The sequence below is a fragment of the Danio rerio genome, chromosome 16, assembly GCF_052040795.2.
Source record: "Danio rerio strain M-AB ecotype USA chromosome 16, GRCz13ab, whole genome shotgun sequence".
Taxonomy (NCBI): domain Eukaryota; kingdom Metazoa; phylum Chordata; class Actinopteri; order Cypriniformes; family Danionidae; genus Danio; species Danio rerio.
The window spans coordinates 49,295,549-49,318,306 of NC_141036.1; the positions used below are offsets into that span (position 1 = coordinate 49,295,549).

Sequence of the window (22,758 nt, forward strand, 5' to 3'; positions counted from 1 at the left end):
AAGGTCATCAGTGATTGGCAGATCGGTAGTCTAAGTTAAATGAGTGTAACTTTAAGTCTGTATAACAGTCAGGTGGAAAGGTATGAGGTCATGAAGTTTGGTCCAATGTTAAGTCAATGGGACTTTCCAGTAAATTTCCGGATCAGTTTTCGGAAAACCGTAAATCAGATTAGTTGGAAAAGATATAGCCACCCGAGTCAGACCAGTTTGGAGGTTTGGTGTAAGTTTAGTGGTTGTAGTATGAACGGTCTAGGAGGAGATACATATATAAATTAGGCTCAGAAGAAAAAGACGAAAGATGAAGTTTATGTAGTATAACAGTATGTTGGCTTTCTCAAGCCACCATAACAAAATGTCAAATAAACAAGTCTCTTTAGAAGTGAAATGGTTTGCGTCATCATACAGAGCTTTCCCAAACATCACACAGCATTAGCATATCCAATGCTATTACCCATTCTGAATCTGACTTCTCTAGCTTGTTTTTCTTAAAGAATGAAAAAAACACAGAATTTGCACAGAAGTTTTCTAGTCGTCTCCAGATGGGAACGTCAGTAGTCGATATTCCCAGTGTCCCAGTGCTAGCGGTGTCCTTTCATCCCGTCTGTCTGGCACAGAACATTGATTCCCTGCGAGAGGCATTTGAAAACGGCTCTTCCGTGGGCTATTTATTTGTAGCGTGTGGACGCTTCATTTCAGAGCAAACACAACCTGCCTTCAATGGACATTAATGCTTCTTGTTAGATGGGGAATTTATGATTTGCTCCACAGCCTAGACGTGCTCTATCCTACGCGCTTCTGTTTTCTTTCTCCTAATTCAATCTCAGACTTCAGCGGGGAGTCCCGCTGAGGTCTGTCGTCCTCTTTCTAAAGGCAGACGTAGATAAAAATATCACCTAATATAGATGTCAGCCCTTGCCAGTTGCTCCTGTTTGGGGAAAAAAAAAGACACACGCGGCAGTCAGAGTCATCAGAGAGGTCTAGACAATCTCAACATTTCCAAGACACCGGTGACACATAGTTCCTTCTTAGAGACGAAAACTGTGGATGGATCAGATGGCAAAACTAGAAAAAAAATCATTGAGATGCCAGAAGTATATTCTTTATTTTTATTTACATTAAATGATGTGCATGTGGCGTTCACTCCTGCCCATAACTATTACTTTCAATTTATCTTGTTTGTCTTTTTTCCCTTTTTAATTTTCTATGAATGGATCAGGCCTTTAAAACGGACGGAAGCAGACTTCTTGCGATCCCTCATTCCTTCACACCACCACCAATTTTGATGGCTTTATTGTTGTGCTCCTTTATACTTTCTTTAGATATTTCTTTGGAGTGGGGAGTTCCATCCTGCTTTAGGTTTGTTTGGTTGTTATTTATCATGTTGTTGGGCTCCCAATCTCTAGTCAATTAGAATTTTGCTGCTTATGTTATGGTAATAAATAATTTAGTCTTATAGGATCACGAGTCGTATTTAAATTAGGGACCGCAACAATGACTAAAAAAACACTGGTTTGTAGTCATACAGCATAACATAAGTTCAATCTGAAAAGAAGATTCAACCATAATTTAAATTAAATTGTGAAATTTCACAGATTACTGGAGTGTTTTACTAGAAAACACCATTTCAGTTTTTCCCTACAAATGATTAGATTTAATTAATAATTCCTTACATTTATATAGCGCTTTTCTAGACACTCAGAGCTTTACACAATGGGGGGAATCTCCTTATCTACCACCAGTGTGCATCATTCACCTGGATGACAAGACAGCAGCCATATTGCACCAGACTGCACACCAGCTGATGAAGTCAATTATGATATGGGGATGGTTAGATGGACAAGCCAGGGGCCAAACTTGGCCAGCATGCCAGGGTTAAATCCCTATTCTGAGCAGTATAGAGTCCACTTCACTATACTGGGGTGTTAGGACACAGACTAAAGGTTGAGCGCCCCCTGCAGGTCTCACTAACACCACTTCCGGCAGTAACTTAGCTTTTCTATGTAGTCTCCCATCCAAGTACTGACCAGGCGACACCCTGCTTAGCTTCAGTGGGCGACCATGTGAGGTGCAGAGCTAGTTGCCGTCAAGATAGTTCACCCAAAACAGAAAGTTCTGTTATTATTTACTCACCCTTAACTTGTTTCAAACCTGTTTTACTTTCTTTCCTGTGTTGAACACAAAAGAAAATATTTTGAAGAAAGCTGTAAACCTATAAGTAGGGCCAGACGGAATCTGAGGATGTTTTTTGCTATTTCTGCAAAGAATTTTGGTAAAAATTGGCGGATTTCTGCGGAATTATTTTGGGAGTATCCAGAGAAGTATCATAACTAAAACTTTAATATATTAAATAAAAAGTAATAAATTACTGAAAAAATGAATACATTCAGATTTACACATTTACTTAAGTGAACAAACAGAATTAATAATGGGCTAAAAATATGCAGAAATCTGCGGAAAATCTGCAGAATTCTGCGAGGGCAGATTCCGTGTGGGCCTACCTATAAGATGGGACCTTTTATTTTGGAAAAAAAAAAAAATGGAAACCTGTAACCATTGACCCAATAGTTTAAATCAACCGTTCAATCATCCATTAAGTTATGGAACTCAACGGTTAAGTTTTTCTTCAAAATTTCTTCTTTTGTATTAAACAGAATACAGAAAATCATAAAAATTGAAACCACTCGAAGGTGAGTAAATAGTAGGGTTGCAATGGTTCAAACTACTCACGATTCGGTAAGCATCACGGTTTTAAGGTCACAGTTTTGGTACGGTACGGTTTGTGCTATGCTTGGAAAAAACTGCCAACAGAACAATTCAAAATACAATAAAACATATTTATTGAGTAACAAACACCTGACAATACAACAGGCTTCACACATATGACTGTAGATTTATATGTTCTCGCATTAACTAAATAGAAATAGGGCATTTCGAAAACTGTATGTTCAAATAAATTAAGAAAATGAGCTTAAATTTCCGCTTTTTCTATTTTACAACTCGACTTTACAGTCTCAACCAATTATGCAGATAATTAATATGTCCACATCTTAATAACTGAGCACTTTTAAAGTATTAATTACTTCTGTTTACATTATGCTTGTAGTAACAAGGAAACAATGCATGTTTATTTAGGATTTCTTTATGATTTTAGTATGATTCCAGAGAGCTCCGTTTTACTAATCAGCACCATCGTAGTAAATGAAATTAAGCAAAGCGAGAGTGTTCAGCTCTTTTCTCTTAATTCAACAGGAACAGTCAGTCGAGAAGAAAACTGTTCTTAGCGGGTAAACAGAGTGAATAGCGGGAGCGATCGGGTGCGGAAGAAGCGTGACTGAAGTAACAGACCTACTGTATGTCCGCATCCGTGTGAGACACATCTGTGTCTGGACACAGACCTTTATACGCCTGTTAGTGCCCACTCATATTTGCAATAACAGCAAATAACGGCATTCGTTATGTTTTTGTGTCTGTCTGAATTTATACTGAGTGTCTGTTAAAACACTGACAGAAATGCGCTGTGATTTGGCCTCACCTGCGAATTTGCGCATTATCTCCTTCCCCTGCCATGCTAAAACACACAGAAACTCCACACGCACACACCGACACGTGAGGAAACGTGATGTCAACAATAGATTTAAATACTAAGAGGTGATTGGACAGGTTTTCGGAGGTGCAATGAGCATGAACGATAATCGGTAGCATACAAAGACAGAACTGCTTTGTTGCAGTTGTTTATTAATGCATATTCTGAACCACGGATCAGAGGGTGCACCGAACCATGGGAAAACAACGCGATTGTATGTTTTGATTGTTTTTTTGTTTTTTTTTTACAGAGAACCACTGCATTCCAAGTAAATAGTGAATTAATTAACATTTTTGGGGTGAACTATCCCTCTAATTCAATGTGTTACCTGCTGTTGTGTTTACTATGGATTTTTTAAGGTCCAATGAAGTGCTTTGAAATGTGCATTTTTATTCAATGTTTGATGTAATTTCAACCAAAACAGTGCAACACTCCTCCCCTTTTTTAAAAACAGCCAATGGCGTTTTTTTTTTATCACAGCTCTGCTAGTGAGAGTGATTGAGCTTAAGTGCATCCAAAGAAAAACAAATGTAAAGCGTCTTGAAGGAGGCGGGGCATGTCACATACTAGCGCATTTGATTGGTCAAAATTTGATTAATTGAAGTATGAGGTGACGTGAATAAAAACGTTAACCCATAGGTGGAAATGACAAACTACAAGCTTTTCATGTTTAAATCAGTTGTATTTCTTCTAAATGCAAATATTGTTACTGTTTTGGTGCAATTGCTTATACAGTAGATATCTTAAAAACTAGCAATACTATTACTAACATCTAAAAAACTTTATTTTAATTTCGTATGACTTTAAATGGAAAATGTTTCAAAAGGAAGTCCTACAAAGAAGCAAGAGTCTATCTGCTTAGAGAGAAGGTTTACAGCTAGAAAAAATACTCAGTAATTTACACGGTCTTCCTGACACAAACAATTACCAAGGTTAATAATCTAAACAAACAATTATTCCTGCATGTAGAATACTTCAGCATTACTATGCACTGTTTAGCAACTTGACACTTTAATAGAATCTGCAAGCAGAGGCACATCCCTTGACTCATTTAAGGCCATTGAGATCAAGACTGGTTATGTGTAGGGTTGATTTTAAACACCAAGAGACAGTGTTTGGCAACACCACCCAGCAGAGACAAGCAGCTTACACAAGTTCACACAAGTGTCACAACATCAGCTAAAGTTCAAACACATTTCTGTGTATTTATAGTCTTTTACTTTTAACGTTATTGCATTGCATAATGGCCTTTCTAATTTAATTCAATTTTAAAATGATAAAACAATCTTTTATATTAATTATACATGTCATTATGTAAAACACTTTAAATTACCATGGTGAATCAGAAATGGAATCTTCTAACTGTATCTAAATGTCATGCAAACACATTCCCTAAAAACTGATGCCGAACTACTGTTAGAAAATGTGCTGCTGTTAATTTAAATAGGGCAGGAAAACATGTCAAATTCATGCTGTGAACAAAGCAAATGTCTCCTTTTGAATTGGGTGACAATTACAACCCCACTACTGTTTGTACTATTTACAAAACTGGAACACCCACCAAAACTTTCAGCTGGAAAATTATGACTTTGTCAAAGCTAAAGAGGAGTTCAGATAACGTTAATATGAATTGATAACACTGGAAAAGTTCTGACATGTAAATATGTTCACATACAGTTTAGTAGATATATGAAGGATAGTGTAGTGCACAGTTGTCAAAATAAGTCAAAATAAATCGCCCTCCTATGAATCGCACGTCTCCCTCCCATTCTCAAATTCCCAAATGATGTCTAGCAGAGCAAGGAATTTGTCACAGTATTTCTTATAATATTTTTTCTTTTGGAGAAAGTCCTATTTGTTTTATTTAGGCTAGAATAAAAACAGTTTTTAATTGAAAAAAAAAAAACATTTTAAGGTCGACATTATTAGCCGCTTTAAGCATTTTTCATTTTCGATTGTCTACAGAACAGCCCATTGTTAACTTGCCTAATTAAGCTAGTTAAGCATTTAAATGTTACTTTAAGCTGGATACTAGTATCTTGAAAAATATCTAGTTTCATATTGTGTACTGTCATCATGACAAAGAGAAAAGAAATCAGTTAACAGGAATGCTAATAATTCTAACTTCAACTGTACCTCTATTTGTCTGCTTATTAATCAGACCTCCTAGTTGTTTGCAATTCTGTGATCGCTTAATCCAATGCAAATCATCAAAAAGTCGCAAATTTTTGTGATCCTGCTAAATTCTTAATTAAACGCACAATAATCGCAAAAATATGTAAATAATCTCTCATAAAACATCAAATTCCAAACCATAATTAAATTATATTTATTTCAGTTTGCGAATAACTGTTTTTCATAACTTATGGACGTTGCATTTGCAGCGCACGCGATGTACAGTGGAAGTCAGAATTATTAGCATCTTTTTAAATTTTTCTTCTTTTTAAAATATTTTCCAAATGATGTTTAACAGAGCAAGGAAATTTTCACAGTATATCTGGTAATATTTTTTCTTCTGGATAAAGTCTTAATTGTTTTATTTTGGCAAGAATAAAAGCAGTTTTTAATTTTTTAAAATCCATTTTAAGGTCAAAATTTTTAGCTCCTTTAAAGCTATATTTTTTTTCGATAATCTACAGAACAAACCATCGTTATACAATACCTTGTCTAATAACCCTAACCTGCCTAGACAACCTAATGAATCTAGTTAAGCCTTTAAATGTCACTTTAAGCTGTATAGAAGTGTCCTGAAAAACATCTAGTAAAATATTATTTACTGTCATCATGGCAAAGATAAAATAAATCAGTTATTAAAAATGAGTTATTAAAACTATTATGTTTAAATGTTGAAAAAAAAAACTCCCCGTTAAACAGAAATTGGGGGGAAAAAAACAAATAAACATGGGGGGCTAATAATTCTGACTTCAACTGTATTTGTGTGTGTCGAATGAGGATGTCTCACCTGCACCCTCACAATCATTACATTAAATGGGGGGGGAGGGGGGGTTGTCTTGTAGCTTGTGCAGTAAGCAGATGAAGCATGAGTGATTTACATGTAAAGTCAATGCAAAGATGCGATTGCACATCCTGTGGCGAAAATTGGGCGTTTTGTGCGTTAAACGTTATTCACACTGCAAAAAAGTGTGAGCATTTAAAAAAACAGAACAATGAAACAGACAGAACAGCAAGCAGCTTACGATGAGGGAGATTGGCTGAAGGATGACGGCCGCTGGACTAGACCAAATTCAAAAACATTATTTGTGCTTTACATGCATTGTGTTCATGAAATCGATGAGTGATTTGCTTTTACTCTTTCCCTGCAGTTAACAAGAGAAAACGCTACAAGTTTTATGGCATACCCTAACGGAGCCCTAACGCACTTCCTTTGTGTGAGGTACATGATGTCAGATTATTATATTGTCAGTTAAATTATATACATTTATACAGTATTTGTAGGTCTACTGTTGGTTAAAATGCTCAATTTTGAATAGTGGACTTGAACAGAATTTAAATATGTCCTGGTCATTAATTTACAGGAAAGTGATGACATCATAGAACTGTTCATAATTCTGATGTTAATTATTGTGTTTGAGACATTATTAGAACATTTATTCACTGGTAAAATCATAAATTTATCATTAACAGATTACCTCTTACATTATATAGGCTACAGTAGTTATACTGACACTGTTAAGCATTTATTCTCATGCACAACACTCTGTGTTCCCTATGAAAGAAAAACATATTAAATGCTTGTCATAACTCTAAAATGTGATATGATTTAAATTATGTGCGTGCTTTCGGTTTCATTTTCACTGCTAAGTGCTGTTCATACTTCCCGCGCGACTCCCAGACAATCGCTCTGAGACACAATCTGAATGTTATTTACAACTTTGTTACCTGTCATTCACAGCCTATGCAGGTTCTGTTCACTAAAGTAGATGTGCGCGCGTCTATCATAGGGCGCACGCCTGCCCTCTCTATGGTTACAGCTCACGGCCAGCAGCTCACGTCACGTGTGATTTCGCGGTAGCAAATACATCATTACATGAAGACAGAATTGACATTTTTGGGTGAATTATACCTTATAAATAGATTGTGTGACACTTTCAACACCATTTGAAGGTGTCCATGTCACTGAGCAACGTATATAAAACAGTGTGAAAACTTTTCTTCCCTCCTGAACTTGAAAAGATGATTGGCAGAATCGTAGAAATGCTGGATTATGATCGCTTAGGGGGTCGAATGGAGATCACAATCTTTTTTCGATTAAATGTGCAGCTCTAGTACAGACCAAAAGTTTGGACACACCTTGGTAACATGGATACAGAAGGAGATCACACATGATCACAGGGTCTCAGCTATGCAGCCTGCAAAAGTCTTGCTACTGGTTTAATTGGAGAACAAGGTAGTGAGACTTCATACTTTAATGTGTTTTGTTGTATTAGGTTTACTTTGCGTATACTGAATCTAAGGGTGCTTTCACACCTACACTTTTGTTTCGGAATGTATCTCGTTTGCCCACTTAGCGCGGTTCCATTGGCATATGTGAACAGGGCAATTGCGCTCTGTTCCGCGCCAAAGTAATCGCTCCGAGATCGCTTGAACGAGTTGGTCTCGGCTCGATTGAAACGAACCCTGGAGCGGTTCGATTGCAGTGAGAAAGCGATCCGATCCGAGTGCGGTTATATCACAGTGTTTTATGGATATGTAATAGGCATACGGCTATATGAAGAGAGAATTATGAGTAGGGCGGGAGGTTTCGCGAGTCTCCGGATGCCCGCAAACGAGTGATGATCTCCCAGTAATCTCGCGTCTCCCTCCCGGTCCTCAAATAGGCATCGTCGCGCACCTTTCTCACCCCTCCCCACCGCATCTCTCCTCAGACACGTCGCGCGCGCACCCTGTCAATCACCACCAAACCACCACCTCTCCTGACAGCTGAGCGGGACTCTGCAAAATAAACCCTGACACTCTGACCAATGTGAGGAGAGTTTACTCGCACGTGACTTGTTTTAGCTCTTTTGGTCCGATTAGAAACTTTGCAGTGTGAAAGCGAACCGCTCCAAGAGCAAAGAGCAACAATGTAACATTTGTAATCTCTGTTTTGGAACAACTGAATCGATTCACAGGTGTGAAAGCACCCTAAGTGATGCTTGTTCATTTGTATGTTTTTTATGTTCATTTGTTTCATGCAATGCGTATACAGGCTTAGTTTTTTTCTTTATACAAGCTCTTACGCTTCATTTCCAGTTGTGTGAATATACTGCATGAATTCTGAGGTGAAATACGGGCCATACATGTTCTTGGATTCACACCTTGTACTGAACACACAGCTCATCAAACTGGAAATGGCATTCCAGCAAACGGTGCAATCAGGCAGAATGTCAAATCAGACGAGCTCCATACTGCGTGGGACATCACGGCTGCCGTGGCATGAGAGTTGCCATAGTGACGCTGTCATTACTACCCTCATGGCACACGCTGGCTAACTGCGTCGATGATCACTTAAAGGACTAATTTTAGCTCAGCAGTCTTGGCAAGATGTTGATGCTCTGTCTTTCGCAGGACGTAAAAGAGCTGGTGCTGCACCATGAAAACATCAATATGTTTTGGACATAGAGTAGTGCTGCCAAGGCATTCTTTGAGCACTGTGGTTTAAGATTATGACAATCATTCTCTCTATACTGTGATAAATATCATCTCTGTCGGGCAGAAACCTTGTTGTTTTTCATTAATCATAGCTATTGGACACACTTTATATCCGTCTATTGGTTTTGCAAATATTTAACCAAGGATTAAAGTATTAAAGGTGCAGTATGTAAGATTGACACCCAGTGGTTGAAAAAACGTATTGCTGTTCAAATTCAAAACACTCCCCTGATGAAATGCAGGTTGCCAGATTGACGACACCAACATGAGCGAGCCTGCCTTCATCACCTGAAATTTCTATTTTAGAAAAGGCTTCTATTTTTTCAGCTATACAGCAGCATAAACTACTATGACAAAGATCCCTTCAGGTACTGATTATGGGCTTTTTTTCAATGTTAAATGCTAGCAATGTGAGACAATTTCACGTGTATAGGTTGTTTTCACATGAGGCAGGGCTCGAAGTTAACCTTTTTGCTTGGTAGCACCGGTGCTCCTAACTTTAAAAATTTAGGCGCATCATCCAAAATTTAGTCGCACCCACCAATTATGAGCACCGTTACACGTTTTATACAAACATATTTATTGCATTTGAATTCAACAGTAATCAAACTAACAAGCAAAAAAAATCTATATATGCAAGCGTAAGAAAAATATGTCTCAACAAAATCCCGTTCTTACAAGAAAATACATTTTAGAACATAACTGAGTGACTAAAAGATACACAGAGCGCTCATCGGTCCTGACCGCACTGCTTGAATGAATCTGTTAACAATATAACTGCTGTTCTCACAAGTGTTGTCTGATATTGTACTGATGCTTTTGACATGTACTGTACCTTATTATATGCATACGTCATGTTAATAGTAATACCGGTCTTTTCATGAGTAACGTTAGCGATATTAGCTTAGTCAGCGTAAGCCTGGTTGTGATGGTGTACGTGGTGTTAAATTTGACATATAGCTGCCCCTTGCACGGCGGACAGCATCTGGCGATTATATGAAGGATTAAACAGAAGCTCTTGTGCTAGATGTGGCAAACAGTTACCTGAAAATTCCATCCCACAGACTTTTAAAGGCGGACTTGAAGCAAATGGAAGTCTTTTATCCACTCTTGGAAAAGTGTAGATGGTGGATTAACATTCAGCACATGGTCACTAGTAAGATGTGCCATTATTTATAACTTTAGATGCCATGGTTTCTAAAACAAAATCTGCCAGCTTTATCTTCATTCTCATCTTCAGCGCTTTACAGTTTTCCGCGGTAGTAGCTCTCTCTGCCATCACAAGCAAGAAGGCGCTGTCTGAGAGATTGACAGCTGTTATTAACCAATCATTCGCGTTCAGTGCTAGAGCAGTGGGCCAATAAGAAGAGCATGAAGGCGGGGCAAGCATTACCGACTTGGCTTTGTTTACTGCAGCAAGTTGACATGACAACTGTTTTAAATCATTCCTGAGCGCTGCGTTTCCCGTTTCAAGTGCAAACAAAGAGCCTAGAGATGCATTCTGCGTGAATGTCTCCCGAATCCGCGCATGTGGTAAATATTTTGCAGTAAAAATTGGTTGCACACAACAATTTTAAGCACTCGCAGAAATGCTCCCAAATATATTTTGAGGTCGCATAGATAAAATTTCGGGCGCATATGCGACCAAAATGGTCGCAATTTCGAGCCCTGTGAGGTCATTAATATTGTATGAAATTCAGATGAAGGGAAGGAAGTGATTCTTCTACATGGCAATCGCTATCAGAACTAGGGTTGGGTCGTTAGACGACGTCATAGTCCATCGCCGATGGCCAATAGACAACACGATGCTGAGCTGTCATCGTCGATCCTCCGGCACACCACCATTGCAAATCCGCTCGTGAAAATTACACACTTAGGCCGTTAAGACTAATGCGTCTTAGTGTTAAAATCGCATTTTAAAGCGAAAATGATCCACATCCACACCGTGGTTTACCTAGCATTTCTGAACAGCCCTCTGTCTGCTGAAAAAGCACATCACGTGACATAGACACTGACACAGCCACAGCCATACACACACAGCCACACACTGTCATGAGCTCCAGAAAGCAGTGCACGTCAGACAGTTTATCAAAAATGTACCGCTGGATCGCGTCTCACTATAGTTGTTAAACATGATATTCAGACATCTCAAGTCTCCCGAAAGTTCCAGGAGTCTCAATGCTATTGCGGGACTCATAAAAAACGAAAATTGCACGTCTCCCTCCCGTCCTCAAATAAATTATGCACCCTTACCATCCCCGGATCGCTTCTCACTCTTCAGACACGTTGCGCGCACCCTATCAAACATCCCTCCCCCACCCCCTTCGATTTTCACACGCTGACGATGCCACCCTTCATTGCAATGTTTCACATTAGACATTGTACGATGCCAAATTGGTCGTTATCGTCCAACCCTAATCAGAACGTCGAAATGTTTCTATTAATAATAAATAATAAAAAAATGTTGTTTATAACAGTTTAAATTGGCAATGCCGAACACCTTTTATAGAACTCCAAAAGTTTTTAATTATAACAAGGTGACATTAACGTTAATGTCTATATGCACAGCATCGTTGAATGTTTGCTGATGGCAAGTTCATCGACAGAACAAAAAAGAAATGCTACTATGCTACAAATACAACAATATAATTACTATGACAGTTTAATGCAAGTAATTATCTATAGTATGCTTCCAAGCACTATAGTATTTAATATAGTATTTTAAAGTATTAGCTTATACAGTATCTACCGTCTCGATGACAGGCAAATATATTTGAGTTCAGTGGAAAATTCGGCCCTCTTCGTAATATAAGGATCATGACCAACAAATGTGCTTATTTTCTATTCATAACTCCTTTAAAATATGGTAGAAATCGAAAAATAAAAACTTTGCTCAATATTTACCATTATGTTTTTTACTTCCTGCTCTTCATCTGATTTTCGCGGGTCGCCAGAACCACGTGATTACAAACAAAATACTTAAATGTGTTTGTTGTGTCACATCCGGTACAGACAGTCAAATTGCTTATTGATGCAATCTTGTTGCGTCGCATGTTGTTAGGACATGGTGTTACAAGGTAACCTGACGGTTACATTTGTAACATTTATACGATTTGCTATTTAAAAACCACTAACTTAGGATTGTTTTTCAGATAAACAAGTATGTTCACTCTCCATGTTTTTTTAAATATCTGCAAATACTGTATATTATGGTATTTTTATGCTTTGGAAGAAAACTTACAAACAACACCTTTAAAAAGAGCTTATGTCTAAACCTTATAAGTGCATAGCACAGTTAGCACTCCATCTATTTGTTTGCAAAGCAAGGGTAAAAAACTGGTTGTTAAGTAAGTACGCTATTTTCCAAAATACTATACAAATAAAGACTTAATGCTTATGTACCTAGGGAGTGGAGAAGAGTTTTTGTTTAGCATTAGTAGTTGAGCCAATAATATCTTACTGTATGTAACCTAATTATTTGTCAAGCTCTTTGGTAAAATGTTAACAATATAATGACAAATTCAAGTATTTGATTATACATTCATAATATCAACTTCTACAAAACAGTGTTCAATTAACAGTAATAAAAAGACATTTCCCCATTTACTGGTTTCCAACAGACAGAGATAATGTGAAACTACCATCTAAAACCATTTTACCACCACAGTGCAGTTTGCACCAGGTAGAGGTCTCTTTAATATGCCAACAACCTGTTCTAGAAGATACCAGCAGGAGGTCAAGGACACACTGGTGAGCCTGGTCACATGCAACCACGTCCTAAAGCTCTTCAAATTTACTCCAAAAGTTTTGGTTAGTTCATAAAATCTCAATTGAGCTCCAGGCATAGTCAAATCACTTGCAAAAATAGTCACTGCTGCACTATTTGTCGGATGTTTATATCCGAATCAATGCAATTATAAATATGCACAGAAATCCTATTGATTTTTTTGCACAGTATGCGTCATGCATAATGAGACTACGCTTTAATCATTGACTGCATGAGATCAGTGCAGTACCAACAACAAGAGCTGAATCAGACTTTTGTAGGTATTAACAGTCTCAGGATGCTGAAAGTGCTTCTCTCCAATGAGATCTCAATCTCTCTTTCTCTTTCCTGGAGTCCAGCTGCTTTAATTGGCCACAAACCATTCGATAGTCAGAACTGCTGACCTGTGGAGCGTTATTAGTGACCGAGCAGATGGGCTACAATAGTTTAGCTCTCCTTCAACCCCTCTTGAGGTCAAGACCGCTTCTTGAGAAAAGAGCAATGCTGCCATTCACCAATTGCAGAGGGCAACATTTCTAGCCATCAAAGCAGTTTCCCAAGTCTTTAAGCCATAGTTTGCCCAAACTTTTACAAAGAATTTATAGAGAAATACCACCTTTGCTCTTACATTGAAAGCAAATGGGGTACAAAACAATAGTAGACTCTCATTAAAGGAAGTCTCTAATTTTTTGGATTTTTTTTGCATTTCTTCTAGGGCTCTTTTTTACCAATCTAGGTGCAAAGTCTAAAGCGCATGGCATAAAAGCATTAAGAACGTGTCCGAATCCACTTGCTATTTTAGGGACGGAAAAATGTGCTTTGCAGCCAACCGCATGGTCTAAAAGGGTTGTGCTTATTCCCTTAAAGGGCCCATAGTTTACCCTTTTTAAAGATTTAATATTAATATTATGGCTCTTCTGAGTGTGCCAGTTCAGGTTCAGTTCAAAACAGAGTTCAGATGTTTTTATTATAACGTGTTATAATGTGTAATTTTGGGGGCTTCTACACAGCATGCTGATTTAGGGGGGATGTTGCTTCACATGAAAAATAGTTTCGACTTTGGCAACAGACAGGCAGACAGAGAGAAGCAACATGAGTGAGAGGACCAGCATTCAGCCGTACATGTACAACTCGGACACAGACCAAGCTGAGAGTACAAAATCATTTGTGTCTTTGTATAGTTTTACAGCCAACTGTGTGCTAGTTTAAAGTTCCAAGCACCGAGACTAATAACCACGCGCACTGAATTACTTTGACTGAGGCACCAGATGCGCCGCTCAGAGCCGCGACATGGCACACTAGACACGCACATTCGGATGTTATTTAAAATGAAAAAAAAAAAAAGTGTCCCGAATTGTGGCTGGGCGCCGCAGACAGCTGTCGACTTGAAGCGCTGTTGTGTGTGCCCTGATAGAAACCTATGTTTAGAATTCTAAAATGCATGGCGCTGCGTGGCGTGACGCTGAGCGTCGCCGAGTGGTGCTTCTGGTGTATGACCTGCAGACAATTTCGTTATTTTATTTTGAATGGAGCGACACGCGCGTGAAGCAACGCGCTCGCACTTTCCAGCTGCACCTTGTTAAGATCACCGGGAGCTTCTGTGACCGCGAGAAATGCAAACGGCTGAAGTTTAAGGTAGACGGAATGAAAAGTACACATGTTTGCAAACCTACCTAAAGTTACTAACAATATTTCAGATTGCAGCAATCATGTGGTGAATGCTGATCTTGTGTTGAGCCCAATGAGCCTTACATCTAAAAATAGAGCAAGGGTGTTCCTATGGTGACATCGCTTTTACTCGCATGCTGAAAATGGCGGACGTAAAACAACAAACTGAGAATATGAAGAGTGGCTATCAATCCATATTTGTGAGCAGGGGGACCGCACTCCCACATCTCTCATAACCAAACACAAGTGACATAACGCAAGGTCACACAGTATTTATTTTGTTATTAACTACATAATGAGAAAGAAGCCTTTAGTATTTCTCTTAAACTTTTTCCTTTTTTGTGCCAGTTGTGGTATTACTCAGAGGACACGTCAAACAGACACAGGAGTTCCTGAAAATTGTCCACTAGTTTTCCCCCTAATTCTTAAGTCCAAATAGACTGAAAAGAAGCCCCTTGAACTTCTCCCCCAACCTCCCTTTGGCCTGCAGATACCCACACTAGTGGATGCTGCTCTCTCATTGGCTGCAGATAATCGCAGATGTTATTTTCAGTCAGAGCATAATTCACACGTCACCATTTTAAATCGCAGACAGGTCCAGATATTTAGCATGCCAAATATCTCACGGGTGTCGATGACTCATCAGCGATTCTCTCAGATCGCCCCTTTGATAGTTAATAGACGTGAACGACCACTGATTTGACTGTGATTTCAGGCATTTGTCTGAGAATTCTGTCTGAGAAAACCTATCTGAGAGTCAAAGCCGGGGCTAAAATCATGCAGTCAGAACAAGGCATAAGACCTTTGTCATCTCTGAAGGATGAGAGAGCTGTGAGATGATCTAAAATATCTTAATTTGTTGTCCGAAGTTGAACAAAGGGTCTCAGGAAATTGAAATGCCTTGGGAGTGAATATATTTGTTGACAGAAAAAAATGGTTCAAAGACAGTTAACATGAGGGCTAATGTAAACTACACCTTTAAATCTGATCTAGTTTTTGTATCGAGGCTCATGCATCACATCCAATCATCTTCCCAACACATGCCCATCTCCCCATCTTGCAGCAGTCGTGGTTTAGAGCGGGGAAGATTGCATGGCAAGCTGGAAGACTGAGATATGAGTGCCGTATCTGCCATCTCACTCATGTTAACCCCCATCAACAAGCACAAATGGCCTCATGACATACTGTTTATGCCCTGTGACAAATGCCCTGCTGTCGTCTTGCACACTTTTCACGCTCTTCAGAGGAAAACAAAGGCCCTGTCAATCACTTGGGCCGACAGAGACGGATCTACATCGCGTTGTGGAGGGAGATGGGTGTCAGACATCTGCACAGATCCGAGGGGAGAGCAGAAGTGTTTGGAAGCAGAAGTGCGACAGAAGCAGAGTCAGCCGAGCACGTCAACTACACAAGCATCCCATTCCATGTCTGATGCCAGCCATGAGCGCAGTCAGATGCTCCTTTTTCCACTGATAGGGTGCTTGTGCCAGTCAGTCTGAACAGTTTTATTATTGTTCCAATTTCATGCTGAAGATCTGATCAGATTTTTTTAATTTAGCAGCACTGAAAGCCATTTGTCATTTAAAAAATATGTGGAAGTGATTTATTATGGATTTGTTACAATAGCTGACTAATCTACGAGTAGTCCAACAACTAGCTAGTTTGGATTTGTTTTTTCGCTTCTTTAGTATCATTTTGTTTCATTAGCATACTGACAGAATGTGGAACATGAGAATGCTACAAATGATTTCCATTCATTAGAGAAATCTGAAAACAAAATGCATTCAAAAAATTCTAGGAAGTATTTTTTCTCTGTGTATATACGTTTTGTCTTTGAGCATCAAATCAGCATTTAAAATAACAGGACGGCTGAAAATCAAGCCTGATTTCACAAAAAAAAAAAAAAAAAAAGCATTTAAAAAAGTACTAAAATAGCAAATAATTGTACATATTAACAAAAAAATAAAAAATTTTTTTAAAGTAAAATATTCAGCATTGTGAAACAAAAGTCTCGTTTAAAACTAAAAAGTGTATGTATATTTAAACAATGAGTAAATTTTTTATTCTATTTGTCTAACTGAAATGGCAAAGAAAGCGTTCATGCAGGACTCCCAGAGTTCATCAAGATCCCTTGGATTCATCTTCAATGCCTCCATCTTACCCCAGACATGCTCAATAATGTTCGTGTCTGAAGTCTTAGCTGGCCAATCATGGAGCATATTGATCTTCTTTACTTTCAGGAATTTTGATGTGGAGCGCTATCCTGCTGAAGAATTTGCCCTCTCCTGGGGTTTGTAATATAATGGGCAACACAAATATTTTGATACCTCATGCTGTGTTAACACCAGATGTGGAACGCATGGATAAATCATGCTATTCAAGCTTAAATAGACACGTGAACATTAAGTTTACTTCATTTGTACATCAAATTTACTTCACAACAGACGCGGATTCGCGTGTTGGGCTGGACTTCTGTCTGCCCTAGCTACGTTGCTAAATGGCAAACATGAATTTTATTGAGAGAAGAGCTGTGTTTATGTGCTTTAGGAAGACTGAATAACAGCATCGATTCATTTGGAGCCGTGTCTGAGTCCACTAGATCCATTCAGAGGTGCACCCAGCTCTGTGAGTTTTTAAATTCCTCCAGAAACATAAGCTGGATGATGGAGGCTTTCAGTGGTGCTTCTGACTGAGCCGAGCCCATTTTGAGGAACTATCGTCAGTGTTGGCAGGAGGATTTTCCCCTGGAACACCAACAACAGGCTCTAAAGACTGATTTATACTTCTGCGTCAAGCGCACACGTATGCTACAGCGCTGACGCACAACCCTACGCCGTGGCCATCGGCGTTGCTGATGTGCACCTCTCAAAAAATTTAACTACACGTCGCAACGACATGTAGCGCAAGCTCTGTAATTGGTCGGCTTGGTAGTGCTGACGAGTCTGGACCGAGAGCTGCGCGACGGGCGTAAGCCCAATTGAGCGATTGTTTACAAGTGTGGAGTCCCGCGAATGAGCTTCTAACGGAAAGTTTTGTTTTGTGTTTACCTCATAGTTTAAGTTGTTGCACATCCGCCTGTTCCTGCCTCAAAAAGAGCAAGTTTGAGCCACTAGCGTTCAGAAAGAACAAAACACAGGCGAAGAAATTCGACACAGAGACACATGAACGCCTCACTGCCAACTAGCGTTTCGGAAGTGTTAATGCAGACCAACAGAAACAGCGCGCAGAAGTATAAATGCACAGCTACACGCGTTGCATGCACTGTTGGTTACGCCGGTCAGTTGATGCAGAAGTATAAACCAGGCTTTAGTCATAATCACGCCCCCCACCCCACACACACACACACACACAAGAGCAAGCTCCTGTTCGGTTAACATGGCCCGAATGTCTGCTGAAGTTCAGATTTTGAACTTGTCAATCGCGCAAAACGCTCGACTCACGCTGCGTCATTCGCGCAGTCTTATTCGCGCATATCGCACCGCAGGATGCATATTCCCGTCTTTGCATTGACTTAACCACTTAAATCACTCGAGCTTGACGCTTTCTCAGTGTCTGGTGTAAACGCAGCATTAGGCTGCCGATGTTGATCCACTCTGCAGATCTCTCGCACGCCCCCATACTTATTGTAACCCCAAACCATGATTTTTCCTTCACCAAACTTGACTGATTTCTGTGAGAATCTTGGATTCACGCAGGTTCCAATAGGTCTTCAGCAGTATTTGTGATCATTGGGATTCAGTTCAACAGATGATTCATCTGAAAAATCGACCTTCTGCCATTTTTCTAAATGATCAACTAGAAGTCAAGTTATTAATTGTGTTCTCTTACAATTGGGATCAACGACAAGACTTTTGTCGTGTAGAGTGTAAAAAATTCAGTTCTTAAGGAAAGTACCTGGAGATGTTGCTCAGTCCTCACACTGTTCATGGAACAGCCATCCAACATATGTCAAATTAATATATAAACACCTATTTTTGCAATATTCTGAAGTATGTGTTGCATAAATGCACATATTAATTAACAAACATTTATTCTGGTTCATATATTTCATTAGAATATTTTTATTAACAGTATTAACAGCATGTTTACAACATGGAGTGTTTCTGACACTTCAGCAAAGCAAAACTTTGCACCTATTTAAATGCACTGATTATTCATTCATTCTTTTTTCCTAAGCTTAGTCTTTATTTCAGAGGCCGCCACAGCGGAATGAACCACCAACTATACCAGCATTTGTTTTAAGCGGCGGATGCCCTTCCAGCTGCAACCCAATACTGGAAAACTCCCATACACATTTATTCACACACTCATTTATTATGGCCATTTCAGTTTATTCAATTCACCTATAGCGCATGTCTTTGGACTGTGGTGGAAACCAGAGCACCCGGAGGGAACCCACGCAAACATGGAGAGAACATGCAAACTCCACACAGAAATGCCAACTGGCTTAGTCGGGGCTCAAACCAGCGACCTTCTTGCTGTGAGGTGACAGTGCTAACCACTGAGCCACCATAGCATCTAATCCAAGTAACCATGATTAGTTGACGTAACACCATCCTACTTTGACCACTAAAATGTTTTTCAGAACTTGTAAGACAATGACCTAGTCAGTCAGTGTAAACAAGGACGCTTACTGACAGACCCTACAGTCAAATGTAGAGTCTGTCAGAAACGGACCTTGTTTACACTGACTGACTAGGTCACCATCTTTGCTTACAAGTATGCACAGGTATGCAACAACAGGATGAGCACCAGCCCCTTATTTTGGAAGGGGTGTGAATCCCATCTCCTGGCTAAATGACAGCTCAAGCCGCCAGCAGTTTCTTTCCACTTCCAGGCAGAACTCCAGAGCTCGCCTCAACCCACACGCTCCTCTGTTACTAGGGAGAGAGACGAGAGAGAAACGCTCTGCCCGCAGCTGGAATTTGAGGGTCATTTCAAGAACACAACAAGCTGTTAAGACAGACAATCGAAGCTCACACCGTCTCTCTCTCTCTCTCGCTCGCTCGCCCACTCACTCACTCAGCACACGCGCACGCTAAATCAATAGAAATGCAAACGCAGAAAGCAAGGTCATTCAGCAATAGTCTGTCGGAATGCATGTTGATAAGCGTAGAGGACATACGCATGGCAGCCTGATGTAAACACAACCTCTCGCAGCTACATGTGGGGGGGGGAAACAAAATACAAAATCATCACCGGGTGTCTGGGATGAGATCCTGCAAAACAAACAGCACATGCAAGGAAAGGAGCTTGATGTTTCCACTTACGGAATACTCGATGGTGCCCTTCGGTCTCTGGAACGACATCCGTCTTCCATCCTTCTTCTCCGGCGTCTTCTTCTGGCCGGTATCTGAAAGCAAGCGAGGGAAGGTTCTCATTATGTTCATGTTCCACTCTCCCCTCAGCTTGACACAAGCTGCCGAGCTCTCAGCCTCGACCGACGGCTCATCCGTCAACAGCCTGTGTGAACGAGCCGGAGAACGCAGCTTTTCTCTCTCTCTCTGTGTGTGTTTCTCTTTCTCTAGCCCTCCCCGCCTGCCTCCCTCTTTCCCCGCTGTCTCTCTCTCTTCCGCTCAGCGCAATGACAGTCGATGTGTCTTCACCTTGCGATGCTTCCCGCTGCTGTGAACGCTGTAACAAACCGAGACCACCCTGACCTCTGTGAGGGAGACGGAGACAGACGCTGTGCTGCCACCTGAGAGAAAAACATGCTTCCTGTGATTCTGTGCAAGTCAATTTCAATGGCTGGCTTATGTAAAGCTGGTAAGGGTATGTACTGGCAGACAGCATGTTTAAATGCAAGCCAATATGCTGATAACTTTAAAAGCAATCAGCTTACTGAGATCACCAGTTGTCTTGGTTGTTACTTGCAATGGAAGGACATCAAGTTGATAAGACTTGACTTGCACATTCTTACAATTCTTTTGGGTCAAAAAAAAGCATCTGAATTTGAGGTGAAGGAGTCGGAGTTCTACCTTCCAATCCATAAACATTTATTCAGCGTTTATCCTTTTTATTAAATATCCTGTTTCTCATCTCTTTTTATATATATATTTAATTGATTATCTGAATGAGTATTTAACTTGAATTGATTTGACTAATGAATAAGTTAAAACTGCTTACTGCAAGAATGTTCTGTGTCCTTGTTTCTCTTTTTGCCTGTCTATTTTAACTTTGTTTTCAGGAGACACACAAACCAGGTCATAGGTCATGGAGACCTCTCTCTCTCTCTCTCTCTCTCTATCTGTTCCTATGATTGGAGGTCCAATACAGAGGAGAAGAAGACACCTGTTTCATTGTCCTGATATATTGCTTATAATTTTATAGCTGTTTGATTGATCTGTTTTTATGTATAATTAATAGTAATGTAATTCCTTTTTGTGTGGAGACAGACTGTGTGTAGCCAAGATATTGTTGCAGACTGTTGATGGAAACAGTCTTGAACCAGCCTGATAACACAGCTGAACGTACAAGAAACATCCTTGAGTCTTTAACACAGATGGTCGTTTGTGTCTATTGTTTTCCTGGTTTAGCTTTCTACAGGTCGGAGATCAGCTCGTAATAACTTAGGGCGACCTCACCTCTAGGCATCAGGTCGCCATCCATATCTGGAGACAAATACAAGGCTTTCTTTGACGCACACACTAAGGCCATCCATATCTGGAAGTAGATACTATGTTTCTTTGACGCATGTATTTAGAATTGTCTATTTCTGTTGTAACCAATGAGAACTGTTTACCTGGATCCCACCTTTTCTGGACTTGTGTAAAGAGTATAATTGTTCGATTGCTGTGATTGTAAGTCAGATCGGCCTGCGAGCTCATCCGAGTGTGAAGCCCTTCTGCCATAGAACTGCAAACTATCTTCAGTAAATTTTTCATTTTTAATTGCATCTTCGACTCTGAGTCTTCTCTTCATCTGACACACCAGACTTTTATTTAAACTGTTTATTCAAATCTCCCAACAGAGGTATACAGTGGGAAAATAAGTATTGAAGACGTCATGTTTTCGTCCTGGGAATAATATTTGTAAAGCAGCTGTTGACATGGAATTGAACCAGATTTTGGTAAAAACCCATACAATACAAATATAAAAAGAAAGCAAAACAAAAATCTGAAAATTTTGTTGTGTAATAGCAATGAAATGACACTGAGAAAGTACTGAACTACTGAAGCGTATTTAAATTTATGTATAAAAGGCTTTTTTTAGTGATGGCAGCTTAAAGACACCTCTCATATGGAGAATGAAGTCACATGCATCGCTCAGGTGTGGTTTATTTTCACAGACTTCAACAGAGTGTAAAAATCTTGATTTCTGTGGGTCTCGTCTATCAAATCTGATCTTTATTTTGTATTCTCTATTGGATTCAGGTCAGGTGATTGGCTGGGCCATTCTACAGCTTGATTTTCTTTCTCTGAAAACATTTGAGAGTGCCCTTGGTGTCGTTTTTGATCATTGGCTTGCTAAAAAGTCCACTCTGGTTTCATCTGCATCATCCTGCTAATGTAGATGTGGGACTGAAGCAGCTAATTTACAAAGAGGAAGGGCAGAGAGTTGCTGTAGAACTACTGAGAGATTTCAGCTGCTGTCTGAGCTTTCAATGCCAACCTACTCCTTTCTTTCTTCATGTGTTCAACATTTTTCCCTGCATTTTATTTTATTACACATTATTTAATTAGCTTTTGTCTTTTCTGTTTGTTTACTGTATATTTCCTCCTATCTTACTGTTAAATGTTTACTCTGTCTGGATGTCACATATCACACAGGTGCAAGAAATCAACGGAAAGCAGATTTTATTGCATTTACATGCAGGACAAAATTGACATATTGGTCAAAAATATCGCTATGACAATCAGTCAGAGGGCACATGTATGAAATATACATTACTATTCAACATTTTGGAGTTGGAACGATCTTCAGTGTTTATGAGGTCTCTTATGCATAGCACAGCTGCAATTATTTGATTAATAATGCAATATTGTCTTATTTGACCAAATATGTACACGGTTGTTTGTCACATTTTGTAACAGTATGATTTCGCCCCGCAATAAAACATGTAGCAACTGTGACAACCAGCAAATAAAAT

At 39.5% G+C, this 22,758-nt stretch overlaps 1 protein-coding gene and 1 long non-coding RNA gene across 10 annotated transcripts in view; one reads left to right on the forward strand and one right to left on the reverse strand.

Moving 5' to 3' along the window:
• Window positions 1–22,758, reverse strand: part of oxr1a (oxidation resistance 1a) — a 310,698-nt gene that overhangs the window by 89,584 nt on the left and 198,356 nt on the right. For all 9 annotated transcript variants that reach the window (XM_087286150.1, NM_001114444.2, XM_087286149.1 and 6 more), the window contains 1 exon segment: window positions 19,940–20,022. In XM_087286150.1, the coding sequence (XP_087142276.1) occupies window positions 19,940–20,022 (83 nt within the window).
• On the forward strand, window positions 19,536–21,564 carry LOC110438001 (uncharacterized). The gene is made up of 2 exons (XR_015512013.1): window positions 19,536–20,435; window positions 21,065–21,564. It is a non-coding gene; the product is annotated as an uncharacterized LOC110438001 (long non-coding RNA).